General features: G+C 38.5%; 1 protein-coding gene across 16 annotated transcripts in view; it reads left to right on the top strand.

Annotated features, from left to right (window-relative positions):
- The window catches only part of ncam1a (neural cell adhesion molecule 1a), a 254030-nt gene that overhangs the window by 184917 nt on the left and 41887 nt on the right, over positions 1–27226 (top strand). For 9 of the 16 annotated variants that reach the window (XM_025910752.1, XM_005458468.4, XM_005458470.4 and 6 more), the window contains exons 5-13: positions 1079–1216; positions 2062–2179; positions 4325–4485; positions 5091–5233; positions 10130–10159; positions 15019–15169; positions 21126–21310; positions 22037–22133; positions 24538–24705. In XM_025910752.1, the coding sequence (XP_025766537.1) occupies positions 1079–1216; positions 2062–2179; positions 4325–4485; positions 5091–5233; positions 10130–10159; positions 15019–15169; positions 21126–21310; positions 22037–22133; positions 24538–24705 (1191 nt within the window). The remainder of the gene's footprint in view (positions 1–1078; positions 1217–2061; positions 2180–4324; positions 4486–5090; positions 5234–10129; positions 10160–15018; positions 15170–21125; positions 21311–22036; positions 22134–24537; positions 24706–27226) is intronic. The other 7 variants (XM_005458469.4, XM_005458473.4, XM_013276641.3 and 4 more) reach the window with 1 other exon arrangement.

Genomic DNA, 27226 nt, shown 5'->3' with positions numbered 1-27226 from the left:
AGCCATGGCTTAGCAAGTTCAGTGAAAAACTAGGATCTAGTGTGGGAGCTGGACATAAAACAGGAGTCTGGGTTTTGTTTCACACTTGAACCGGGGCCTATTTTAACCTTAAAGTAACCCCTCCCTCGGTGACCGCTGGAGAGCCTGGAGTCACCACACTGTTGTGCTAAGCCTGCCTTTGTTCTTGGATTCTTGTCAAGGAATGTGTTTTTCACTGGAAAAGCCACTAATTGTAACCGACACTGAAAACTAAAAACTGCTTATGCAATTTTCTTCAGTGCAGTAGCTGACCTAACCCTGTGCTGCAAGCTGCAGAGTTAAAAATCCCAACAGTAACTCTTCCTTCTAAAATGTGTCACGGTGACCTGAATAAGAGCTGTTTAACAAAAGCTTTGTTTCCTCTTAACTTTTAGACTCTTGGATTAAACTTTAAAAGCTTTTGAACATTTCAGTCATTTATTTTTTTATACACTATGTAAATTTTTCACTTCCACGGATGGTGTGATGTGGTAGGAGTCGCTGAGGTGGAATTGTTGGTTCAGTAAACTGTATAACTCTCAAACTTGATAGGAAGAACACGTCACTTTATTGAGGCAACATTCATTACTAAAATTAATAATATGCAGATCGTCAACAAAAAGTAAATAAAAAAAAGTCCCCTGTGTAATGTCTAAATTGTGGATTTTAATAAGTGCTGGATAGTTTTTCTCAATAATGTGTGAAAAATAACACCAGCTCGCTGTGTTACTGTGCATTGTTTAATTAGAGGTGCAACAGTTTGTCAGGGATCTGGGTTTGATTAAAACATTGATAAAGTATGTTTACTGTAGCCAGAGTGTCATGAAGCTCTCTCTTATCTAATAATTTGATTACCAGGAAGGATTTTCTTAATCTTGCCCCAACTTCCTGTCTCAGTGTTTCATTTAAGCATACAGTTCACGCTGCTCTCATTTTATGATCATCCCTTAATTAATGGTAGACTTATTAAATCATACGTTTCTTTTGTCCCACTGTGTTGTTGAGAATGTAATCTTCACAATCTTGAACCTTTGTTTTTTTTTGTCCTGTTTTTTTGTAGTTCGATTTAAGATCATGGATAATGGCCATCTGCAGATCCGCAGCATTAAAAAGACAGATGAGGGCACATACACTTGTGAGGCTCGTGTCATGGCCAGGGGAGAAATTGACTTCAAGACTATGAAGGTCATTGTTAACGGTAAGCAGTGTATACACCACCTTCTATGCTCTGCCTGCCCTGCTGTTTATCAATGTGTGGTTTTGGCTTAACAGAGCAGGGTTCAGTAATGAGCCAGATGGCTCTAAAACCCTTAAAACTTTTTTGTTGCTCCAATGATAGTTAGATAGTCAGATCATCTAGCCATCTTTTTCAAGTTTCTGGTTTAGAGAAACATATTCAAACAACTACAGACCAGAATGACGAGAAACTGGTTTTAAATTTGTGGATTTCTCAGAAAATGTTGCAGATGCTCTGACCTTTAGTAGCAACATTATCCCCAAATTGCTTTTAAATATCAAAGTCCTTTAACTGTCAGGATGAAGAATTTTGAAAAATATATTTAAAAAGATTATTTTGGGCGATTTTCTTGAGGAAATATCACTTCTTAAAAACTACTCTGTAGATTTTCATCGATAATTGAATTTTTATTTTCGAACCCCCTGAGTAATTTAAGAAGTAGACGTGTAACTATGGGAAATATAATTATGTGTGTGAAATATGTTCATTTCAGTTATTTTGAAATATCCAGTCTGTTTTATCACAACTCACTGGAGCAAACTGCATTTTGGGTAAACTTTACCACAATTACACATCACCATGTGGGTTCGGTAGTTGTTTAAAAAAAGGCATACCATATGAGGGGTCTTTTTTGTGAACCTTTTTAAGTGTTTGGTTAATTTTATATGGAATTAAAGACCCCCAAAATAAGCAATACAATCATTTAATGGTTTGGAATCTACATATCTACATTAAACCTCTTTAAATATAATTTATAAATACACATTAGTTACTTGAAATTCAAATTAATCTTGCATCTTTTTCAGTGCTTCCCACCATCCGTGTCAGGCACCCAGGAGTCAACGCTACAGCAGACGTTGGTAAATCAGCTTTACTGGCTTGTGATGCAGATGGCTTCCCGGAACCCACCGTTACTTGGGCACAGTACGTCATTCAATCTTGTTATCTGGCTGTTGTGACGAGTAGAGTTCAGATTTACCCCGGATCACATCAGGAGCACTTTTGAGCTTCCACAAAAAATGAAGCATTTTATTTATTCTTTTTTTTCGTGTTCAGATCCGCTTGTTCTTGACCTCTAAACAAGTAATATTAGTTAGAGCAATGGTATGAATAATTATGAATTACAAAATGTTATGTTTGATGCACAGTAATCCTTCCAAAAAGAAGCACTGAAGTCAATACAAATGCCCCCCCCCCATCTAAGTGGCAATCTGCCAAGCAGGTAAAAGCAGCCTGATAAGATTAAGCTGAGATGAATGATATTTGCAGCAGAGCAATGAAAGACAAACTATGCACTATACAGTGTACTAGTACTTAAAGCACATAGAGGGCTTTTATTAATTCCAGCTTTTCAATGGAAACTCATTATAAGTCACACTGATTAGTATTCATTAGCGAGCGGGAGATTTATATACCGTTACCTTTTGCTTTTTCATTTCAGCAGTCCATTTTATGACACAATGATATGGAGAGATATTCTGATGGCTTTTTACCTTAATGATCAAAATCTGTGTAATAACTTCCACAGTAAAAGGGTAAATGAGTCATGTGTTTTTGCCTCTTACCAGATAAAAGGTTGATAGGACGGAGCTACATCTGCATAAGATTAGTCTTCCTGAAACTTCATTCCATGGCAATTAGGAATTTGTTATGCTACGCTAATGGCTGCAATTTATATTTACAGGTCAGTTCAATTAGTTACAAACATTCCTAATCAAAAAGGACCTCAGGGTTTTTTATCTTTTGTGCAGCAAGGAGCATCAATTTAACAGGGACATTTTCATAAGTGTGAGGCTACCCTTTAGCAGGATGTGTGCTACCCGAGGCAGCTGTCGGGGTATCTCTGTTGTTTTTCTCCAGCTGCTGGACACAGTAATAATAAGGAAATAATAAATCTCTGCATACAGTAGAGTGACCAGACCAGATTTGTGACTTTGCTCTTCATAGCTTACCAGTCAGTCCCCTTTATCCTTCTGTCTCTGACCCCTTTCATGCAGGCTTGCTTTTGATAAAGTTAATTTTTACATGACACTTGTTAATTTATATTTAAAGGGATTGTGAATAGGTCAACAAGCAGAAAGTGTATATGCATCTTAGCAACCACTAATCAGTAGTTCGATAATTGGTACCTGATTTGTGTTTAATGATTAAAAAGGTTTACTAAGTTAGTAATGATTTTAAACATAAACTTAACAGTGCACCTAGCATGTGTGTGCTGGAACAGGATATTTTTGTTTGATGACCACCGACTTGTGCAAATGTATGTTTTCAGGAGAGGAAACCGAGGACGTCAGCCCGAACGCGTTTTTTTTTCATGCAGCTGTTTGCTCAGTGCACGTTAATATTCTTGGTGCATCATTCATGTCTGAATGCAGCAGCACCACTGCTGTGAGGAGGAACCTTTAGACAAAGCATTATTGCTGCTGCATGAGTAAATAAGACGACTGAACTCAAATCCCACTCACAGCTGTCTTTCATGCAGCAGATCTAATGTGTGATCCTGAGGAAGAAGCAGGCCCTGGTTAGAAGAGGGTTTAGATGGACTGGAAGGTTGTTGGGAGGATAGGTGGGTGAGGCGGTGAAAAAAACATAGGGGTAAAGCTCTATTTGTTCTAGTTGCTGACAGGCCTGTCATTCACTGTCTGGCTGCTGGAGCGATGCTGCTACTCCAGGTCTACGAACACTTAATTCACTACAAAAAAAAAGAGAGAGATTCTAACCTCAAGTGAAAGTTTGGCTCCTGAGAGTAGGAGTGTTTTCTGAAATCTAAAAGAAGCATCGTCATCATACAATTGGTGTATGACCTTCTTAAAAACAAGGCTGAAGGAGACCAAAGGCAAACAGAATCTGAGGCAATGTTGGAGGTGTTCTTAGAAGCACTGAGCACAGGACAGCGTTTTTTGGTCTGCCAGCCTTTGTTGTCTGCGAGCTGCTTGCCTCAGTAGATAAAACCCCAACTGTTCTTTGTCAGTGAGTTTAGAAACTTATTCGTAGGCTCCTCAAGTTGTGCAAGTAAATACATGTGACGCGGACACTTGTCTTTTCCTCTTTTTTTCCCCCTTGCTACAGTAACGGTGTTGTCCTTGAAGACAGCGATAAGTACAACCTCAATGAGGATGGTTCAGAATTGTTAATAAAACATGTCACCAAAGTGGATGAAGGAGATTACACGTGCATCGCCAAGAACAAGGCGGGAGAGAAAACGGAGGAAGTCAGCCTAAGCGTGTTTGGTAAGAAAATGACTCCATTTGCTGATGGTTTGCTTAGCATAAAGAACACGGCGGCTGGTTTTTTTTATCATCTCTGACATTTCTTTGTTGTATTTTGTGCCATTTGCTGCAGACTCTTACGCAGCTTTTCCTTACACAGCTGTGAAACATAAAGTGCAGTATTTCTTTATGAGGGAATTATCTAATCTTGTGGCTCTGTTATAACTCACTGGGGTATGAAACCACCCCAGTGAGTAATACTGAAACGTCTCTATCAGCCATGGATCAAATGGCCATGTCAAATGTGTCATTCACAGTGACATGGTCATTTGATCGCATTTATTCATCGGCCAGCAGCTGATGAGTTTATGTGGTGATTTGAACCTCAGAATTTTTCCGCCTCTACTGTTAAACCCAGTTAATAGAAAAAGGGCAGGTGGATTAGTGGCAATAGCTGTTAATAAATGTCAAGCATCTATTAGCTGTTTAAAAAAGAATAAAGAAACAGATTAAATATTTGAAATTACCCCGCTGCTTCTCGTTGAAGGAGCATTAAACCAAAGGTACCCACATTTATGAGGTCTCTAGAAAACCAATTCTAATAACAGTTTCTGTCTTGTTTCTAGTCCAACCCAACATTACCTACTTGAGTAACCAAACTGCTTCGGAGTTTGATGATCAAGTCATCCTGACATGTCAGGCTTCCGGTGACCCAACACCTACAATTTCCTGGAGTTTTGGAAACAAGGTCTTCACTGAAGGAGAACAGGTAGAGTTGTTGTGTGGTCATGCACCAGAAACTCTTTTTCAGTTAATAGAAGTGTTTTTAGGAAAAGGGGTGCTAATGATAGAGAGGTACCAAAAAATAAAACTACAGTTGTTTGAGAAATTTGCCTAAAACATTTTTGCTTTTAAGGAACAATATGGCAAACAACATATTCAAAAAATTGTCATTCAGAAAAGATAAAGTGGATGAAAGCTAGAACAGAGCCGCCACATATTTCCAGATAATTTGTACCACTTACATATTATGACCTGCACTGTAATATACAATACAGCACATACTGTCCAGATTTGTTGGCATTGGATGTGGAACAGCTGTTATTAAATACAATTTTCAGAAAAAGGCATGACTGCAATCTCAATTTGCAAAAACTCACATGGACATTTTTAAGGAATTTTGTCAGCCGTTCACTAACTTTCAGTTTTTAAATTCAGCCTCGAAATCCCACCAATTATTTTCACTTCCGTCACTTTTCATCTCATGGCATTAATAACTAATCAGTTGGCCATTCAACTCAACCCGCATGCTGGGAATGCAGCTAAAAGTGCTTAGTAAATTTCTCATTGTTACATGAGTTTGAACTTTGCACAGTGAGGTTTTGATGTTGCCTTCACGATCTCTGTGAACTTTTGACAGCCTTGTCTTATACAGCCCGAGTTGCTTTAATGCTTTTGTACATTTACATTGTGATTGATAGAGGAGAGAGAGTGTAGACTTCCTATGTCTCCCCTCATGTTTTTAACAGCGCATCTTACATCTTAATGGAAATTTCTTTCCTTTTTTTGTGAATTTACTATAAAAAGCGCTCTTTTTAAATTCATAGGAAATCAAACAAGAGTTTAAAAAACAAAGTGAAAATGATTTAATTGGCATTAGCTTAATTATTGCTATGAATCAGATTGTTGTGATCCCAGTTATGCCACTCTGGCAAACTACTGCGATAATCCACTTTGGGAACGAGTGGGCACTTTTTTCCCAGGATGAACATGATATGAGTAAAGCAGCCACATAAGGGTTATGCATCTTTGTCATGCTTTGGCGTATATCCTAGTTTTTCCTCTTCATGTCCTTCAGGAGCACTGGAGATAACACTGGATTAAAGCTTTGCTTATAGGGTATGGTAAACGGCTTCTTAGGATGTGGAAGCTATGAACACCATTCCTTTCCTTATTTTCTCCATTACAGTGGTCACAGCATTCTGGCAGTTGCCAGCCTGGTGAGAGAGTCTCATCCGAAGTCTATTGTTATGCTCTTATCAGCTCATTAAAATTGTATAATTTTGAAAAATCCATCTTAACGGCCTATTCTGACAATGCACATCGTGCTAGCAGCAAACAGATTAGTCACTTCACAGGGGTAATTTTCTGTGAATGCAGTAAACAGTATTAAGATAATTACCTCGCTGCCTCCACCAGGTTTTTGGATTCGGGAAAGACATTTCATGCACTGGTTTGTGATTCAGCATGCGTTACATACTGCTACATGTTTATATTACTTCTAAAAGCACTAAAGTTGGACACTGCATATTTTCCTGATACACAGAGCAGCTGGGTTGCAGACTGGTTGCTGGCCTTGGGACATTTGCTGTGGAATAACAGGAAAAAAACATGATTTGGCATAAAACTTGTATATCACACATTTTCTTGTTCCTGCCAACAATATGCTGGCATTTAATTAGGCATAATATAAGCTGTACCCTGTCACTACTAGCAGCATTTAGCATGAAAACCCCGAGTCCATTTTTTGTTTGACTGTTGAGAGGTATTGTAACTCCTGTGAAATATGTTCCCACACAAAAATGGTTCAACAATGTTTGTTGCCCTGCCATAGCAGACACAGTTGTTCTTCAAATGTTTCAAATGACACAGGTGTGTAACAACAATAGAGAAGCTACTCTTGGAGCTACACACTCTAAATGCAATGAAAGCACCTGTCCTGTTATTTCCCACAGGGCATAAGAGAGTCAGCTGCACAGTATTTTGGGCCATGTTGGCCTACTTCATTTAACATGCTCTGTCAGCTGGTGCATTGTGATGAATTATGTCTGAAAGGTACCATGTAGCTCATTTTCACATTAAATATATCTCTGTGAAATGAACTATTGATTTTTGGTGGAATAATATAAAACTAAAATGACCATGGTAATGACTCTGACAAACTCTCTTCTAGTCATATTGTAAACATTCTCTATACTAATAATTGTAAATATCGCTGATACAGTTGTTTAAGCATTCAGATAGCTAATTGGAGAAAATATAACATTATTGTGAGACTGTGCACCAAATGTGGCAGTTATATTTACAGCAGCAGGATGATTTAAATCAATTCAGTTTTATTTATAATGCACCAAATCCCGACAGTCACTTCAAGGTGCTTTTTATCATCTATTATCTATTACCCTACTGTAATAGAGTGAAAGCTCCAGCATTGAGATGACCCCATATGAGCGAGCACTTAGTGGCAGTGGGAAGGAAAAACTCATTTTTAGCAGGAAGAAAACTCCAGAACCAGGCTCAGGGAGGGGGCAGCCATCTGCTACGACTGGGGAGAGACATGGGACAAAAGACACACTGTGCAAGAGAGCCAGAGATTAATAATAACTAATGGTTAGATGCAAACAAGAAACACTTGAGTCCTAAATAGCTAAGCTTTATCAAAAACGGAAAGTTTTAAGCTTTACTTTTTAAATTTAATTTAAAAGTTTAGACACAGTGTGTGTCCCAAATTTAAGCTGGGAGCTGGTTCGACAGACGAGGGGCCTGAAGCTGAAGCTCCCACTCTACTTTTATATCCTAGCATGTAAGCCCTCAATCCAAGAGCAAAGTGCTCTATTGGGGGAATATGGAACGATGAGGTCTTTAAGAATGGAATAAACTGTAGGATATTGTAGTTTCTGAACAACATTGCGCTAAAGAAGAATGTGTTATTTATCTCGATAAGTTGTTCTTAAACTGAGACGGATTTTATTTTAGACTTAATGGCAAACTTGTGCAAATTATCCATTCACCACTCCGGTTGTGCTGGAAAATGATCAGTTTGTACATTTGAGTCAGTTAAAATATTCTCATATTTTCCTATTAACTGTGCAATTTATCACTGCCAATCAGCTGCGGCAGCCGTGACTGTATTGCGACTTTCTGAATGTAATCTTCCACCTGCAAGACAGGACTTGCATGTCGTATTCACAGTTGCCACTGAATGTCTTCTATTCACAGGCTGTCATCATCCCTCTCCTCCCTATCTATCACTGTCAGATACATTTTGATTTAATGTTGCTGTAGTCAGAAAATCCCGCTGATCATTTGGTAATAGCTGTCACTAATTTTCATTGGATCTTCATTCATCATTACTTTCCTGTTTGCCACGCTCTGCCTTCCATTCACATTCTAGTTCTACATCATACCAGCCAGGGTACAAGAGCACAGACATATTCGTAATGATGTGCAATGACAGAACAGGAATTTTACTGGCTTCGGCTTCTTCTTTTGAATATTACTGGGTTGAGAAAAACACAGCTAATGGCGTCATTGTGTAATGTATGATTAAGACATCATCTCAGTTCAGCTGAGGGTCTTTGTGGTTTCAACGTTTATACCACATGATAGAAATCTGTATGTAGTTTATATTAATAGAGGATAAGTGGTGGAAGTCAATGTTCTGTACTTACATGAATGAGTTAATCAAGATACATAAGCCATGATGAGAAAATGTGCTGATTAGGAAACAAAGTCCCTAGGTGCCGGTAGTGGTTCTTGTATAATTAGTTGCAGTGCCTTGTTTTCCTTAGTGTGCCTCCAAATTCTCTCTTATTAGACTACATTAATTAATAACTGGCCCCATGCAGCTCTAGGAAAATGTGCTCGAGTTTGGCATTTTGACCAGTTCTGTTACTTCCTTGATTGCCAAGTTGGAAAGCCTGACCCTCATCATAACAGTCATTTTCACATTAAGAAAACCTTGAACTAGATAATGCCAAATGTTCAGCTAGCCTTTAATACCTCAACAGAGAGATATAATATATTTATGACATCATTAGTCTTAATTATTTAATTATAATAAATAAAGCTTTGAATGAAATTATTCAGCTGGATCCAATCTGTAGTTTTCATAAACAACATCAGAACAGTGCCAAGTCCCGCTTCTAGAAATCTTGTAAAAAATCACGGCTGTTTGCCTGAAAGGCAAAGTGGTAACTACCCTTGATATTTGGTATTCTATCTTTTTTTTAAATTCTAGTTACATTACTGCAAGATGGCATCACTGATTTAATACAAACGCAGAAATCTTAGATGGTTTATAAAAGAGTGCCTAAGGTTTTTACCACTCTGATGTCAGCCACTGGTTTATTAAGTCCCATTTTGAGTATTTGGCTGTTCCCATTTGGCATTTTTGGAATCACATATGATTAAGCAAGAAGTAATCTGAGAAAATGAGGATACATGTTCATGAGTTTTCAACTTTTCTCCCACAAGTAGTTACACCTTTAATCCCTCATTCCTCTGTTACCTATTTTACTCTAAATGTGAATATTTTATGACCGTTTATTAATCAGGACAGTGCTTACTTCCATCTTTCATATGTTGTCTGTCGCAAAAACAAAGTAAACTATGATTGATAGCATTTAAAAGACAGATATAAACCAGAAACTACCAAGAAGGGAGAAAACACACTTGTACATATTCTGGAAATTAATTGGCAACAATGTATTTGCATGATTTTGCTTTAACAATCTAAAACAAAACCATGGTACGGTATTTAAAAGATTCAATCATTGCACATTGAAGCCAGTCTGCATTCGTTCTATGTGGGTCATTTCCAAAAGCTCACTTTGTTCCACTGTGTCGCTGTTTGTCTTTGCCTCTTTGCTTCTGTCCTCTCTAGGCCTCTTGGACTCGACCAGACACATACGAGGTATGGCTACTAAATATCGTAGCCTGATTCTAGACGTACTAGCCCAGACTTACATCATAGACTACCACTTTTACCCCCACCACCTTTTTTTGTTTTTGTTTGCAGAGCAGAAGTGTTATCACTCAGCCTACATTTAATATGCACCATATTTAGTTTTGCACTTAATGTGTAGACTAATAGCCACGTAGTACAGTTCATTTAATACATTTAGTTCCAGTATACATTTAGACTTGCTCCATTAGTTTATCCCTGTTTATTTTTGTCAACAAATTTCCATGTGAGACACAGGCATCTGAGTGTAGACCAAGTAGCTCCATTCTTTGTTTCCTGCTGCACAGTGTGGTGAATGCTCAGAGTTTGCATGAAAAAAAAAAAAAGAAGATAAATCCTGCATTGTTGATTGATCAGCAGCTGGACACCAAAAAAACACAGTGCCTGCTCTGCTGTGAGCAAACTCTAACTCACCAAACTCTAGCAAATAACAGACTGGATTTTAATGGTGTAGCCTTCTGTCATGGGCCAGGGGCCTGCATGTTTTTGCTTCAACTGTACACTGTAGAAGCTGCCTCATTCAGTCACCTGGGGCCTCATTTATACTGTGGTCTCACTAGGTCAGTTCACCCAAAAGAAAAAAAATGTCTTCCTTGCCCCTGATCATATGTAGCCAAGTAGAGAGTTTTGATTTTGTTTCTCCAGGATTTGAGAGGTTTTTTTTCAACCTCTAATACAAAGAAGGTTGACAGAATTCTGTTTGCAGTGTCCACTTTTAAGGCTCATGTTTAGGCAGAACTCTTAGAATGGCATTAACAAGCAGTTTTACAGGGTAAGCTTAAGGATGCCAAGTGTGTTTGCATTCTTTAAAAATCCCGAAGCACTTGAGCTTCCTGTTCTGTTGTTTGGCACAAAAGAAAAACATGCACACGCTTGGCCCACTGCAAAAACAATTACTACCTTTAGATAGACCTGACACAGTACAATCAGCTCACTTCACTCACCACTGCCACACATGTGTGACAAGGAACCAAGCTAAGAATTAACTGTCATATTCAGCATCCATAACACACAGATTCAGAGTATTGACAGGTTTGTCCTAACTGGCTTCAATAACTTGCTTTAATAAGTGCATCATTCATGGCACTCATTTCCTGCTGATGTAATGCTGTGAAGGTTTTTTTAAACTATCGAATTCCACACGCCTGTTTAACAGCCTTATCCCAGCATGTGACAATTATCATGTCACCTCGTTGGGCTGTTGACTGGGTTTTAAGTTGCATGTTTTATGGATCCGCTGCTGTGACCTATGCTTTTATGTTTTAGCGGGAACGCTTTCACAGTTTTTCTTACCTCTCTGAGCCCAGTCTAATCCAAGGGTTACTACAGAAATTTCAGCACTTGTACATCCTTGACTGTGCTCTTTAGTACAGAAGTTATGTTAAAGACTACTTCTTTGGTGTTTTTATTGTTGCTATTACTTTGTTCGAGTGATTTACTGATACTTTTTGCTTGCTTCCAGTATTTACATGTTGAATTTCATGTTGCACATACGATCTATTGAGCTATTTTACTGTTATTGCTGGACTGTGGACAATTAAGATGCCTTAAGTTAAATTAAAGAGTTCAGTGTTATGTAGGAATACACGTGAGCAAAGAGGTAAGGCTAAAGACTTCATCTCAGTTGAAAGGTTTTTTTTGGCTTTGTATGATGTCAGTGAGAGCAGCTATTCCTAAGCACAGACCTATGCAAAGACCTATAAGAAGAAAGCTATCCTAAAGGGAGGAGGAAGGGATCTAAATTTGCCTGTTTCAGACTGAGGGGCTGCACCTAGGCCCAGGTACTTTGAACTGTGAATCATGCGGACTACTTCAATAAATTCCAAGAATAAAGCCATAGAGTTGGATGTGAACAAACGAGCCCATTAAACATTTTTCTTGTAGGCCCACACAGAAAGTCAGCTGTCAGCGAATGTACTTATTGCAGCACAGAATGGATCGAACAGATCTTCAGTAATAGCGTCGGCCTTACTTTCATTGGACGTTAGCTGAACCGAGCTGACAGGTGTTAATCAGCAACCCGGAAAAGCAGTCATTAAACAATTAGTCATAGAAGACAATCGAACATGAAAGGTGAAATTATGCTAAGGACAACAGCAAAGCCTTTTCACTTTATCTTTATTTCATTAAGAAGTGCACTTTGGAAGACAGTTTGACACTTAAACCAGATAACAGTCTGATTATTATAACCTGCCTACTGACTGATTTTCAACTCATAAGACGATCATATGACCATGTTGTTTTACCAAAGTTGACTGCTTGTTTTTCTTTTAGCAACTCAGTGCATGTTAAGTAAAGACAATTCTAGATAAAGGAAATGGTTTAATAGAACTTTTTGTTAAATGTCGCCTTAAATTAACCGTTGTCTTAAAATCATAACCTTTTTCCCGCCTTAACACTTCGGAGGGCTTGAGAATGCCAAGTAGAGAAATTGCACTTAGTTTTCTTGGTATATTTCTCCTTGATGAAAGATTTGACAGTGGAGAAATTAAGAGAATTAAGGGCAGAAATAGATGGGGAATGATAAGCAAGCAACACAAGTCCCGGGCTGGATTAAAATTAAGAATAGCCTACCCCTTTGTATATTCATGTTCTGTTCCTTAAACCCCTGGGCCATCAGGGTGCTCCATAAATCAACATTCTAGACATTAAAGTGGACAAGGACCACTCCCAATAGATTCAAAGTTTAATTTTTGGAGGAGGCACAGGTCCGGCCTGTCCTTCAGGTGTTCTCCGCAAATATATATCTTCATGTGCCACGTTCTGTTAAAGGATCCTGATACCAAATTGGGAGACAGTTAATCGTGAGCTGAATTCTTGATGTAGTAGAGTTCATTTTTTAAACTGTTGGCTCAGCTCACCGACCTCTGCTGTGTTAAAAAGTTCTATTTTTATCTGCCTAAACTGCCTCATTTTTTTTCAAGAAGGAGGTGGTTATAAAATTTCAGCATGTCATTAGTACAGCGTTAACATAGTTTTATTGAGCTAGTGTTTTGGAAAGATAAAGCATAAATGGCTCTTGCGCCGTGATTGCTGAGAATAGCAGATCTACATCTAATGAATACACCGACAGAGCCTGTGCATGCTATGCCTGACAGTCTCCCTCTTCATGTAACACTTGCTGGACAGAATGTACAACAAGCAAAACACGTGTACAAAGATTTGCTCTGCAGAGCAAATCAGCAGTGACTGCAAAATACAAGACACTGAAAAACTCCTGTCCATACATCACCTTATAAGTCTACCACCATAATTCATTTTTGTAATTAAAATGATTTGGTTAATGAATGAATCCTGTTCAAAGGTCTCCCCTCTCTCTTCTACCTGTGCTGTATTATTAAGGCATTATTCTCTATTAACCTTTTTTCCTGTTTATATTCCAGCAGTGTACCCAGTACACCTCTTTCCTGTGTTACTGCAGTAAGACAAGATTAATGCTGCCCTTTCAAAATGTTCCAGGACACTCCCTCAGATCTTCAGTAAACAGCAGAAATATTTCTGCCACATCTGCGTCACCCTGCTCTGCAAAGAAAAGCAATTTTTGACATAATACTTATACAACAAATGTGACTCGGTTATATACTACATCTATATCCTAGTTTACTGTCTAGAGCTTTTTACGCCGAAGCTTTAGCTAGAATAGAAAATAAAAAGCGAATACTATGGCACCTAGAACGAAGATGTATATCTCCTTTTTGTGTCGGCTGTGTCCCCCCAAAGGAAAGATAAACTGTTACACGTTTTTTTAACAGCCACAGGTTTTATAGGCTTGCAGTTTTATTAATCATTTCATAGGGCTTCTCTTTATTACCGATGTTGTTTTTTTCACCTACTGACTTTCGCCATGTGATTTCAAAACCTACAGAAAATACACTTTCTGTCTTCGCAAAACGGTGCAGAACTTGAAGCCCCCTCTGCTTTGGCCCTGTATTTGCATCAGGTTACATGCACAACAGAGATGAAGCTAGGATCCACTGCATTTGTTAAAAAAACAAGTGAGGTCATTGGGCCACTTTTGATGTCAGCTGCACAGCTGTTAAGAGATCACTCTAAGTGAGGCATAACACATGCTTGGAATAGCGGTATTAGCTCAGTAGGCAGGCTAATAAATGTGATCTCTTAATACAAATACAAACCAGATTTAACAAGCTGTTTGTTAAAAGTGCAGTTATACTGTTCCAAGTGCAATTAGACTGCCTGTAAACCTGCAAGCAGACTGCTAAATGGTAAAGACAGCAATTGAGTTTGCAGTTTATTAGCCAGGGCTCTGACACTGGTTTAATAGTTATCCCAGCAATAGTTTTTCAGACAGTCTGTTGCTGTTTATATATGTATGAGAAAAGAATATATTTTAGCAGCATATTTGTACGATTTTTACAACTGACGTTATTTTTTATTTTTTTTAGGATTTAAAGGAAGGATTTGTTTGCTCCTGTGGCACTCGCTTCACACGCTAAAAAAACCCATAGAATAATTTTAGCCTTATCAGCTAATAGCATCCAAGGAATACTAAATTCTCTCTCAGAAGAGTTCATTGCAGTTGTAGCTTTTATGTTGTCTCCATCCTGCTGTTCTTGTGGTATTTCTGCACTGCAGTTCACATGGCTCACCTGTCAGTCAGTTGTCACATTTTTTTTTCTTTTTTTTTAACTCTTGCTTTCTCAGTTTATAGTTCCCACGTTATCTTCTACTCATTTGTCCCATTTGCACTAGCAAAACAACAAATACAGACTCATCCTTTAGCCCCGTTGTATATAAAACTACCTGCTTTATAAGTGAGAATAATTTCTTTCTCTTCTTCTTTATAGAGCCTTGATAGAAATGTGGTGGTGCGCAGTCATGCGCGGGTGTCCTCTCTCACCTTGAAAAATGTCCAGTTCACATATGCCGGACAGTACCTCTGCACCGCCAGCAACTCCATCGGCCAGGACGCCCGACACATGTACCTGGAAGTCCGCTGTAAGTCACAAAACTCTGCCTGGCCACACGCTCCAGTGGTTTATCTGTGCTGTCAACACAGATAACCATAAGTTTGCACTGTTATATGAACAAATATGAAACTGATAAGAGCTGCTGTTGCTGCTGACATCTGCTTAATAAAATGTCATCGTTTTAACGTTTCATTTTAGTCTGTTGGAAACAGGGTAGGAGTAATGTCTAAAAGAATTCTTTTAAGGAAACTCTGTTGCTACATTCATCTTTTATAAGTTGTTGCATCAGCCAAAAAACAGTCTTCAAAGAGCATGTTAAAAGTGTTAGTTAGTATTGTTAAATTACGAAAATCTGTTAACCGTGATACAGTATACTGATTTATCAGGCAGTGAAGGTCAGTTTGTTCCTGCAGTAATTCATTTCTTTCCATATATGGAGCCCAGATGTTTTTTTCGACTTCTGTCTGCGCTCAGGCACTGGATCTTTTTTTCTCTGTCTCCAAAAATGGTTTCTGACAGCACCTAGAGAACTTTCTCGGGTTTTGTTCTTTAGCTGATGGTTTTAGCTGTAGGCAAGGAAATCTATAGCACTAGCAATTTAACAGTAAGAGCAAGAGAGCATGTCTCTCCAGTCAAGAATAACTTGATACTCGTGACATCGATTTAAACCACAATCTGCCTTGCATGTGGAAATCTTTTTCTCATCTTCCATCCATCCATTCGCTTCCGCTTATCCTTTTCAGGGTCGCGGGGGGCTCTGGAGCCTATCCCAGCTCTCATAGGGCGAGAGGCGGGGTACACCCTGGACAGGTCGCCAGTCTGTCGCAGGGCCAACACATAGGGACAGACAACCATTCGCACTAACATTCACTCGCACATTCACACCTAGTGGCAATTTGGATTATCCAATTAACCTATCCCCACAAGCTGCATGTCTTTGGACAGTGGGAGGAAGCCGGAGTACCCGGAGGGAACCCACGGGGAGAACATGCAAACTCCACACAGATGGTGGAATTGAACTCAGGACCTTCTTGCTGTGCGGCAACAGTGCTAACCACCATGCCACCGTGCTGCCCCTATCTTCCGCAAGATATTTCCCCTCATATGCATGTTTAATGCTTATTCAAAAAGGTGTCTCTAGATGGAAGGTCTCAGTGTGACACCAAAACCTTGAGCTGGTTTCACAAAGAGAGGATAGAAAAGCATTCAGACTTTAAAGAGGCAATGTGTGCTGTCAGCGCCAAATCACAACAACAGTCGCCTCAAGGCGCTTTATTTTGTAAGGTAGACCCTACAATAATACAGAGAATACATAATACAGAGAAAAACCCATCAATTGTATGACCCCCTATGAGCAAGCACTTTGGTGACAGTGGGAAGGAAAAACTCCCTTTTAACAGGAAGAAACCTCCAACAGAACCAGGCTCAGGGAGGGGCGGGGCCATCTGCTGTGATTGGTTGGGGTGAGAGAAGGAAGACAGGATAAAAGACATGCTGCGGAAGAGAGACAGAGATTAGTAACAAGTGTGATTCAATGCAGAGAGGTCTATTAACACATAGTGAGTGAGAAAGGTGACCAATGTTATCACAGATAGTAACAAGATCAGTTAAAGTCCTTAAGGGTCCTTAAGGGTGAGATGTTCCATTTGCATCCTTTTTATTTGCATCTTCAAGCCTGGTCTCAAATTAACTGAAGCATGAAAAATGACTGACTACAGCACAAAATATAGCTTGTATATTAGCATTATCAGAATTTTCTTGATACAAAAGCAAACTTTCATATGTCTAAACTTAGAAGAAGTGTTTTTATATGTACTACATCAGTTACAGGTAATGAAGAACAACTCTTACAGCTCTCTCACTCACCACTGGTGCAGTCCAGTTTTAGTATCTGCTTGTTAAGTAATCAGGTATCAACCCTGCTTCTGGATCCAAGTTCTAACTGATGTCTTTTTAATATGTATCTTCTTGTATTTGATATGAAGAAGCCTTTAAAAACAATCTGTGGTCATTGTCAGCCTCTCTGGCGTTTCATTAGTACTACTCATGTGCAGTGTCCCTTTAAGCTCAGTTTTTAAAACCTTACAATGTAGCCACAGCCCATTGGCTCACAGTTTGCCACACACTAAGAATCAATCAGAGCCCAACTAAGATTTCAGTTCAGAATCATCCAGAGCGCACAGCAGCATATTAATGACTAACCTCGTGTTGTGGATGGATCATCTCTGATGTTCTCTTGACTAAAGTGTGGTCATTTTTCAGTCTTTCTACTACCATATGATGGACTGTCACATTACCTTTGATCGAGAGTTAACATACATCATCATAGTTCTAGAAGTAGCCACCAGGTAGCATACTGTTTTATACCTGCTAGCCAGCTAGTCCAAGTAACCCTACAAACATTACTGCTGTTTAGTTCTCTGTCTTCATTTATGTCCAAAGTACTGTGTTTAGTCAGAACTTGCTTTACTCAGCTAGCTTTTTGCTAACTTCAAAGTCCATTAAAATTTGTAAATACTCTTTTTCATGCATTTCAGATGTTAAACTTTATAGTAGCACCTGGGAGAGCAGTCACACTAATCATTTAATTGAAGACACGCCACAGTGTATGTTTGAATTTAGGAAGTGAAGAAGAGTTTGGTCTAATGACGTCAGACTTAAGAGTCAGATGGTTATAACAAAAGTTATAATACCAGTCAAAAGTTTGGACATACTCACCAGTTAATATGAATGGGTACACTCAGGGGTACACAGCAGATTTTTAAACTTCCCTTTATTTTTCAGCAACAGTCTTTGAATATACTCTATAGTGTAGCTGAAGTTGTTTCACCTAGGACTAAAAATAAGTTAGATAAAACTGTTTCTGGATCTGAATCGTGGGCATTTTTCACATCTGTCTTTGCAGGACTGGACATGTTCTTTGAAGCTTACAAGAAATGCTGCAAAGCCTAAATTGTACTTTCTGCAGCTGGTCAACCGTGAGAGTCTGTGACACTCCAAGTAAGGGTCAACAGTGCGAGACTGTTGGCCCTTTTGATCTTTAGGGCGGTGTACCAAGAGAATTACAATTTCAACAAGTTTGATTTTTGTATGTAGACACTACAAAGCTCCAATGTGCTACAACACCAAGAAAAAACAAAATGACCCTAATAGTACAGTGTGTGTACCCTGGTGATGGTTTAATGCTCCATCAGCACCAAACTATAAACTAGTGCTTTGATGTGTATGAAATTATACTTGATCTCATTTTGACGCCTATCAAATGTTACTTAATTAACAACAAAAAAAAAAAGATAGAGAGAGAATGAGAGAGGGAAATAAGGCCAGTGGATGCTTAATTGGATTAATATGCCCTGTGCTCAGTGCGCTTGTAATTTGCTTAGAGATATAATCACAATTCAGCATTGATAGAGATGTTTAAGGGCTTGCTAGAGTAATCATCAAATTATCAGGTAGCTGATTTACTGTTGCCAAGCAATTATCGATAAGAAAAGGTGCTTTGTCGTGAGCACAGCTCTCACTCACTGTCCCCTCTATCACCGCTCACCCACTCACACAATTGAGACGTTATCGAAGCATGGAAGTTCCTATCTGCCTCACAGCGTGATCCCATTAGCTAGGCTGAACATGTCTAGGTTTGTTCCTGAAGGACTGATAGGAAAGTGTTAATGTCCTTTCTGTTTGACTTCCATTTTGTCGGAGGTTGAAGTTTGTTTAACATGAATGTCTAATGAAAACACTGTTTGAGCTCCAAGCAGGTCACCTGTTACATACTCTTTCTGATTCTCCTAGTCCTGCTGGATGGAGAATTAGAAATTGTAACTCTAGATTTTGCTTTTTATTACAGACTTATGCATTTTTCCCCCTGCAGTTGTTAACAGCTGAATATCAACAAACATGATGATATTTTAGTATTGAGGCTGCACAGAGCCATTGTTAGGTGCTTGTAGTTCTAATGAACCCCTGCAATGGCCAATTATTCATTCAAGTTAGGATGTTCCTGATAGCCAAAGACAAGCTAATTCACATACTTGGTGTATGGGCATAAGACAGCATTTCTTTCTGCGATACTGATATTGATTACATATTGTATGAAACTGACAGATCAATAAGAGAAAGAAAAACTAATTCATACTACAGATTAATTTCCCAAAGAAGCTGAACAGGAAACACTTTGAATGTAAAACAGTTTGGGGTTTTTTTTTTTGCTGTACAATGGAGTATTAGTTCAGTGTTTCTCTAAAAGAGACTAAATTCTTTCTAATAGTGATGCAGTCTTTATATTATGTGTAGTAAGTATTGCCATTGCTGTCACATTTGTATGAATGTACTAGTCATACAAATGTGATGATGTCATAATTTTTGTATAATTATTGCTTTTGTATGTACTCATATAGATATCATATAACAGTCTATTTAATATACATGAGCTCTATGCAGTCTACTTGATATGTATGAGCCCTATGTGGCAGATGCATTCCTCCTATGTTCACCTATACCAGGCTAGCAGGCTGCAGAAATCAAACAGGCAGGTCGCAGGCCCTATAGAGTCAATGAGACCAAAAGCAGCACTGACAGAAAGAGTGAGAATCTAATCAGAGCTGCAGGAGATGGAGCGTCTATTGACTCAGCCTTGTCCATCAATCCCAGCCGCAGCATGCTGCAGAGTTTTCAAGGATCTAGGGTCAGAAGTAAAGCCCTGGCAGTGTCAGGGGCCACTGCATTTTACGGCACTCATGAAGCAAAGCATACTTCACTGAATTTAAAATCAATGCTCAGTGATAAGAGCAGGATATTTTAAAAGGAAACAATGAAGGGAAGAATTAATTAACTTTACCGTTACCTTTACTCTTACTTGTCAGTTTTCCTGTCAAAAATTAGGGTGCAGTGTAACAGGTTTGGCTATATGGTATCAACTCATTTCAGGTAGGAAGTGAAAATAGCTTGGTAGCACTGCTGCTTGGCTCCAGTCTTTTATTTGATTTTTGCTGCATAACCCATAAGTATGTTACAGGCACATATAAGATTAAAGAAATCAAAGAAAAATAATCTGGTCATCAAACCCCAAATGACCCAAATGAAATTCCTACAACAGCTGACACTATGCACAGTGTTATTTCTTTTAACTAACTGGTTGTGCTAATTTATAATTATTATAATGTTTTTTTTATTTGTGACATATTCATAAACTCTCTGAAGCATTTTTATGTCTTATAAAACCAAGTTGGCTGTAAAACATAAATGCATACCATAAAAGAACAACTAAAGCTTTAGAATTCGTTTAGCATCTGTTTACCATTCTGTAAAACTGTAGCTTTTGTCACCATTGCCACGAGTGCTTTCTTTTCCTTAGTGAGTGTGTTTTACATGTCTTTTTTCTGCTACCATGAATTCTAAATCGAGTATTCTTACTGGTAGCCTTGATTAAAGCTGCTAGAAATGTGGAGAAGAGCTTCAAGGATGAAAGGAAATACTGCCATTCGTGACAAGATATAATGGCCATATCCAACTGACTGATACCGTTCTGTCCTTTAGACTTTTCAACAGAGCTTGGAGTTTTTATTATACCGCACATACTTAAAAATCAGTGCTGCTTTTTACAAGCAGATTCCTGTTGGATTCAATTTAGACTGTTGTAAAAGTGAACGTTTTACTCACATACAGCTGATTATATGCAGTATTTACATCTTGGCTGTTTCATCTTGCAGATATTTTGGGTCATTATTGTGCTGTTTGATGAATCCTATATCAACCAGAATGTCTTCCTTTGTTACTTCTGTTTTTCTCCCCATTGAGTATCCAGTACTACTTTGTGCACTACCTAAAAATGCATCAGATGTGTAGTAAAGGAGTTTGTTCCATGGGTTTGTCAGTAATCGGCATAAATTTGGGGAACCATAAGAGTTGTTTTCTTTAACTTGTCAGATTCAGTTTATTTCCACTAAGTAATTTCAGTACCTTTGACAATCTGCTTATCTCATCAGATACTCCAAAGATCCTGGGTTCGGTGACAGTATATACATGGGAGGGAAACCCGGCCAACATCAGTTGTGAGGTGGAGGCTCATCCCGGAGCCTCGGTGGTTTGGTTCAGAGACGGCTTCCAGCTGCCCACTGCCAACAGCACTAATATGAAGATCTATAACACACCATCCGTCAGCTACCTTGAGGTGTGCTGCATCTGTCGTCTTAATGCTGATTTCTACTGACATAAAGAGGCACAAAACACACAAACATGCTCTGTATATTTGACATATTTTGGCAGATTATTTAGAACGCAGCTCCAGTTACTGCACAGATACACATCAAGCCATTAGAAGCCATTAGATTAGGTTGTGTTACACTTATTTTTTTTGACAGTTTTACATGCCGAGTCCCAAGCAAACCTTTTTCAACGATTTTTTTATTGCTTTTGTGAAGTATCCAAAAACGCACACAAAAAAAACAATAGAGTTGTAGCTCACAAAAGGCTTTCTATTTGTTACACAAGAATGAATTGTGGCTAATATAAGCCACTGTTTGAGTGAGATTAAAGAGTAACGTGAATGATTGCATTAAAAGCTAACAAGTAGTTCCAGACCAACTTTAAATGGACTATAATTATAGGCCTAGTATTGAGCACACTCAACTGCTAGACACTGTGTTAATGAACCAATGGGTAATGATTAAAATCAAGAAATCTGTGCATCTGCATACCAACCAGGTTCCAGATCTAACACAAATGCTAAATAGCAGAAAAGCATTAAGTGAGACTACACCCTAATGATCTACACTGTGTTTAAGTTTGTCATGCATATAGTCAGATTCTTTTTTTCTTTCTTTTTTTTGTTCACATCCAAAAACTTGAGACATGACCTGATATTTCTCGTTTTTTTTTGTCTCTCTTTGTCTTTCAGATTACCCCTGATTCTCAAAACGACTTTGGCAGTTACAACTGCACAGCGACCAATGTGATGGGTTCTGAATCCAAGGAATTCCTTCTTATCCAAGCAGGTTTGTAAACCAGAAATTACTCCCATTTAGGTGAAATTTTTAGTGTCTTGGGGAAACAACAGAAACACTCTAAATAATGAAATGACAAGACTTCATGTTTCCTGGCTGGCCAGTGTCTTTTATGCAGAAGTGAAATAAGAACAAACCACTGCCATGGACTGATTTTTAGAGTCACATTCCTAGTATGGATCTAACCACCTAAAAGCAAATGGTTTGACAACTCACCAATAAAACCAAGGGAAAGGTCAATCCGTTTATCAGTAAAATGTAAAAGTAATTTCTAAATGCAATCAGAAGCTATTTTAGGAAGCAAAGGTTTAAAAAAATCTCCATCAGAAGTTCTAGCAGAGCAGGAACAAATGGAGTTGAGAGAACTGTTACTAATGCCACCAGAAAAACCACTGCTGCATGCAAGACAAGTGGTAATGAATGAAAGATTTAGAATTTATGATGAACTAATTTATCTGCTTTGTCTGTATTTACAGCGACAGCGCACAGATCTGAAGCATCTACTTGTGAAAGTGTAGTCAGGATGGTGTGAATTGACTTCAGATGATTAAAAGAGTTCCAGCTAAGATATGCGTGTATTGCCTGGATACAAATGAAAAGTGGCATTGTGTTTGTATATGAGGAAGCACAAAGGCATCCTGCAGTATAAATAGGGAAGAAAAACAAACCAGGACTTGGAGACACTCAGAGCACAGACTAGACAGGCAATGGAAGAAAATTGAAATCACAGCGGAACTGCCCTTTAAGTCTTATTTTCTCGCGTTAGCTTCATTTGGTATGCAAATTGCTTTGGACCCATTAGAAGTGGAAGGCCGCTCAGGACCTTGTCTAAATGCAGGGTGGTCAAATTAATTATAGTAACACCCTGTGCTGACATTGTGTAATATCCTGTAGGCTCTTTGAGGTATTTTTTGTAATTTGCTGCATAACTCGTGTGTATGCCTATAGTGACGGCTTCCAAACAGAGTTATCCTAAAAAGAACCCTGTAAATAAGTCTCCACACCTTTTCTCTGCAATTATGTCCGTGAGAACATTTTTGCATGTAATGTGAGGCAGAGAGCTCGACCAAACCAAGCCATTTGAGCCACGATAGGCAGTCCAGAAAAGGCATGGTTAAAAAAATCATTGGGTAAGCAGATCCAGGACGCATGCAGACATATGCAGATGAGCTTATAATTAGCTTAATCCCTCTTGACAGTGACATAGTCATCCCAGTTTGCTTTTTTTTAAAAATTATCAGCAGTTTGTTATCAAAGAAGATTAACGTGCTTCAGCCTCGCTAGTGAACCTCTTTCATTGCAACGTTCATTACACCAAACAAATTAATAAATAATAACGTGGAATAATTGTTTAAACACAATTAAAATCATGATTTTAGTATGTGGCGACGGTGGTATTGCTGGTAAAAAAGGTATTACAATGTCAGCAAAGTTAAAAGACTTCATCCCCCTGGATCCATGTGGGGTTTTTTCCAGTAAGGCCTGATATTTTTTCTGTATCTAGATGTTTTAACTTGACATGAACATGCAACAAAAAGGCTAGAATAAAAGAAACTGTCACTTTTTAACCAGTGATTTACATGGGACACAAATAATAGACCAGTGTACCACAGAACTGATATACTGATTAGCATCATAAAGGCTTCCCACTGAAAGATTCAAAACAGAATGACATTGTCCACAGAGGAAAGTTTAATTTTGTTATTAAATCAATCCCAGGGATGAGCTGAAGTTGCACTGTCCCTGCAAACTTTGAGTACCGGGCACACAGTTAGCATGGCTGCAACTTGGTGTCATAATTGCTAATTAATGGATGTGAAGCATTTTCTTTTAAGTTTGATAACAAAGCCTCGCAAATGAAAACAATTAATGCTGATCATGTCAGTGAGGACCTTTGTCATAGTACCCACAGTGGTGGGTGTGATTGTTATCTCAAGTGAGGACTGAAATTGCACTGTGGTAAATGCCATCCTATGTTTAGCCACAACGTGAGCACTTTTCCAGCATGGTAACATTTTTGTAGTAAGCTGAGTTTCATGAAAAGAGGGAGAAAGAGATGATAGAGATGCAAATACAGCCAGAAATATAAAACCGCTATGATAAGAGCACGTGGCTGCTGCTGCTAGATTTCAAATTAGTAGATTGAAGAAGAGTTTATGAAGCTCTGAAACCTATTTTAAATTAATTAAACCGATTCCTAAAATTATATATTAGTCCTTTTTTTGTTGTTTTTCTTTTCCCCACACTGCAGCAGAGCAAAGAACATAGTGTGCACAATGGAAGCTAGAAGCAGTTTGTGAATAGCTGTATCTTTTTTTTTTTCTTGCTTTTTAAAAAGCTTTTGAAAACTGGAAAAAAAGTATTAACACATTATTTTCCCTGCTTGCCGTTGCAGAGGTGCCGTCATCGCCTGTAATTCAACAAGTGGAGCCTTTCTCAAGCACAGCAGTGGTAAAGTTTGAGGAGCCTGATTCAATGGGTGGAGTGCCTATTATCAAGTATAGAGTGGAATGGCGTTTGCCTGGCCAGGACTGGACTGGCAAGGAGGAAGATGTTGAGGATGGTGAGTCGGTCATAACGCAAACTAAATTTGCTGGATTATCCGTCCTTGTGTATAACAAGCACATGTAGAAGTGGTAGCCTTTACAAGAAATGCCATGATGGAAGTTTAGGACTTGTGTAGCGTCATTTAGCTATTGGCAGGAGATTGAAAATGACTGCTGGGACAAAGATTTCTCTGTATGATTTAGGTTTGTTATGATTCCTGAGTAGTCGCCTCTTCCGCACATTTCCCCTTAGAGCCCTGAAAAATATACTTTCAGTGGAGCGCAGTGGATGGAAGGGTTGTTATTTACCACTTTCCGTGTCTGCATCAGCTGCATCATCCACACCTTAGTACCACTTAGGCCACTTTAATTCTTAGCATCCAACTGATGCATCATACTTTAAGAGCCATCCTGAAGGGGAGGACTCTAAGAGTCCATCTTTGTCAGCAAATCTATGGAATTATTCATTTCTGCCGTTAGGTAAAAAAGGCTCAAGGCTTGAGATTTTCTTGTTAATCATAATATTTAAACATTAAATTCCAGGGTAATCCACTGTAAAGGTTGCGGTGCAAAGAGAAACGCAGCACAGCGTTTCAGCTCCACGACTATTATGTGTTTATGTCTAGTTCCTACATGCCGAAAACAGTTCTGCGACAACATTTAATCCAAACATGACAGTAGCTGATGTCAGGAAGAGATGTGGAACACAGTATAGCCTAAATGACAGTCAGCTCCGACACTGACAGGCCCTAGATAATATCCCCGTCCCACTGAGGGTTTGTGGCTCCTGCAAATCTGGATGGTTTTCGTCCTGTCTGCCACATGGGATGTATCAGTCAGTGGCTGACAGGCTGTGCTGTCAGCTCAAGGCCCATGAGCCGCCTGACATGTGAGCGTGTACACAAAATGAAACGCATGGACCCACACGCAAACAGTCAGTGTTGTCAGAAATATTTCATACAGCTAGATAAACCACTCTGTCTCTAATAAATCTGAGCAATTTTGAAACACACGTGCAGTGAAAGGACCTTGCAAAACACATCGTATTTCCTAAGATACTTGTAATATAATTTTTTTTAAAGGTCCAGCTACTGAAGCTACAATATGCCATGAAGGGAAGGAGTATATTGTTACTGATACTGAATTATCAAGTGGCTGAACTGTGTCAATAAAAAGGCTTTTGTGTCTGTCACAGTACTGTGACCCAGAGCTGCCATCACATGTTTAAAAGCAGTACTGCCAGATATAGATACCACACCCTTATCACTGTGGGTCCATGCTATATAGGTACTGATGATGTGTGCACACACATAAAGCAAGAAAGCCTTACTTCTATGCACTGTGTAAATATTTTTGCATGTACTAACAGATCATATGTAGCTTCATGCGTGTGTATCCATATAGTTTGTAGTAATTTCTTTGTAAATTTAAAATACTCACATTTGCTTTCCCATAATGCATAAAGTATACAGTGCAGAGTAGATCTTAATGGTAATGTACCTCAGTGCTTGACTGTTATATCTCGCTGATGTGTTTTTGATGGCGCGCAGTGGTTTTGGGGCCATGGAGTATTCAGTTCTATACATGAAAATACTCATTTTGTTTTAGTGTTTTTGGCTTTAGTTTGGGATTTATTGAAGATATAAGAGCTCGACTATTGACAGGCTGATGTTGCTGTGAATTCAAATAAGCATTAATTAAAAATACATAATTTTAGGACATATTTCTGCATATTTCCAAAATCAGTGAGCATATCAAGTAATATTGCACATTATTTATCTATCTTTTGACTGAAAATTATTAATACTAATCTGTACCCGGATATTATACATTTTTATAATTAAATCTAATCACAAATCCTTAATACTAATTTTTTTTTTCCCAGATACCGTACACTACCCAGTATCTCGATGTCCTTTTGTATGTTTTTAACCAAATATTGAATTTTAGTCCTTATTCAATGTGAAAGTATATTTTTCACATTGAACACATAATTACAATATTAGTGCTGCAGTAATGTCGAAAGACACTGATTAAGACGCACTGAATTTAATAAAATTTATTTGTGGAGAAAACCTTTTACATAAGCAGAGGCAACCAACATGAAAAACCCCCCCACAGGTATATTACTTTGGGCTGGCTGTAAAAATTTAATCTGACCATTAATGGACTCAGCAAAGACATCAGTTTTATGCTGCTGCTAAAAGCCCAGTTCTCAATTCATCTTCTCTAATGCTTGAAAGCTGTATTCATGCAGTTTCTCCGAGCAGCCTTACGCTCAGCTCTTTCTGCAAGTCCGTCTCACTGATACATAAATTTGAGACATAAATGGTCACAGTAATGGAGAGATGTTTCTCAGTTGGTTTTCACAGCCTAAATTTGTTCTCATCCATGAAATTACTATTCTTTGTATAGCACACTGAGAGATCAGCCAACTCAGTTTTATAACAAATGTCAAGACCGTGAATGTGTATCGTGACTGAAATCTCAACTGTTCCTTGGAAGGAACAACGTGACTGTCAAAAGCAAATTTTAAAC

This window comes from Oreochromis niloticus, linkage group LG10 (genome assembly GCF_001858045.2).
Source record: "Oreochromis niloticus isolate F11D_XX linkage group LG10, O_niloticus_UMD_NMBU, whole genome shotgun sequence".
Lineage (NCBI taxonomy): Eukaryota > Metazoa > Chordata > Actinopteri > Cichliformes > Cichlidae > Oreochromis > Oreochromis niloticus.
This window is presented reverse-complemented; position numbering and strand designations above follow the sequence as displayed.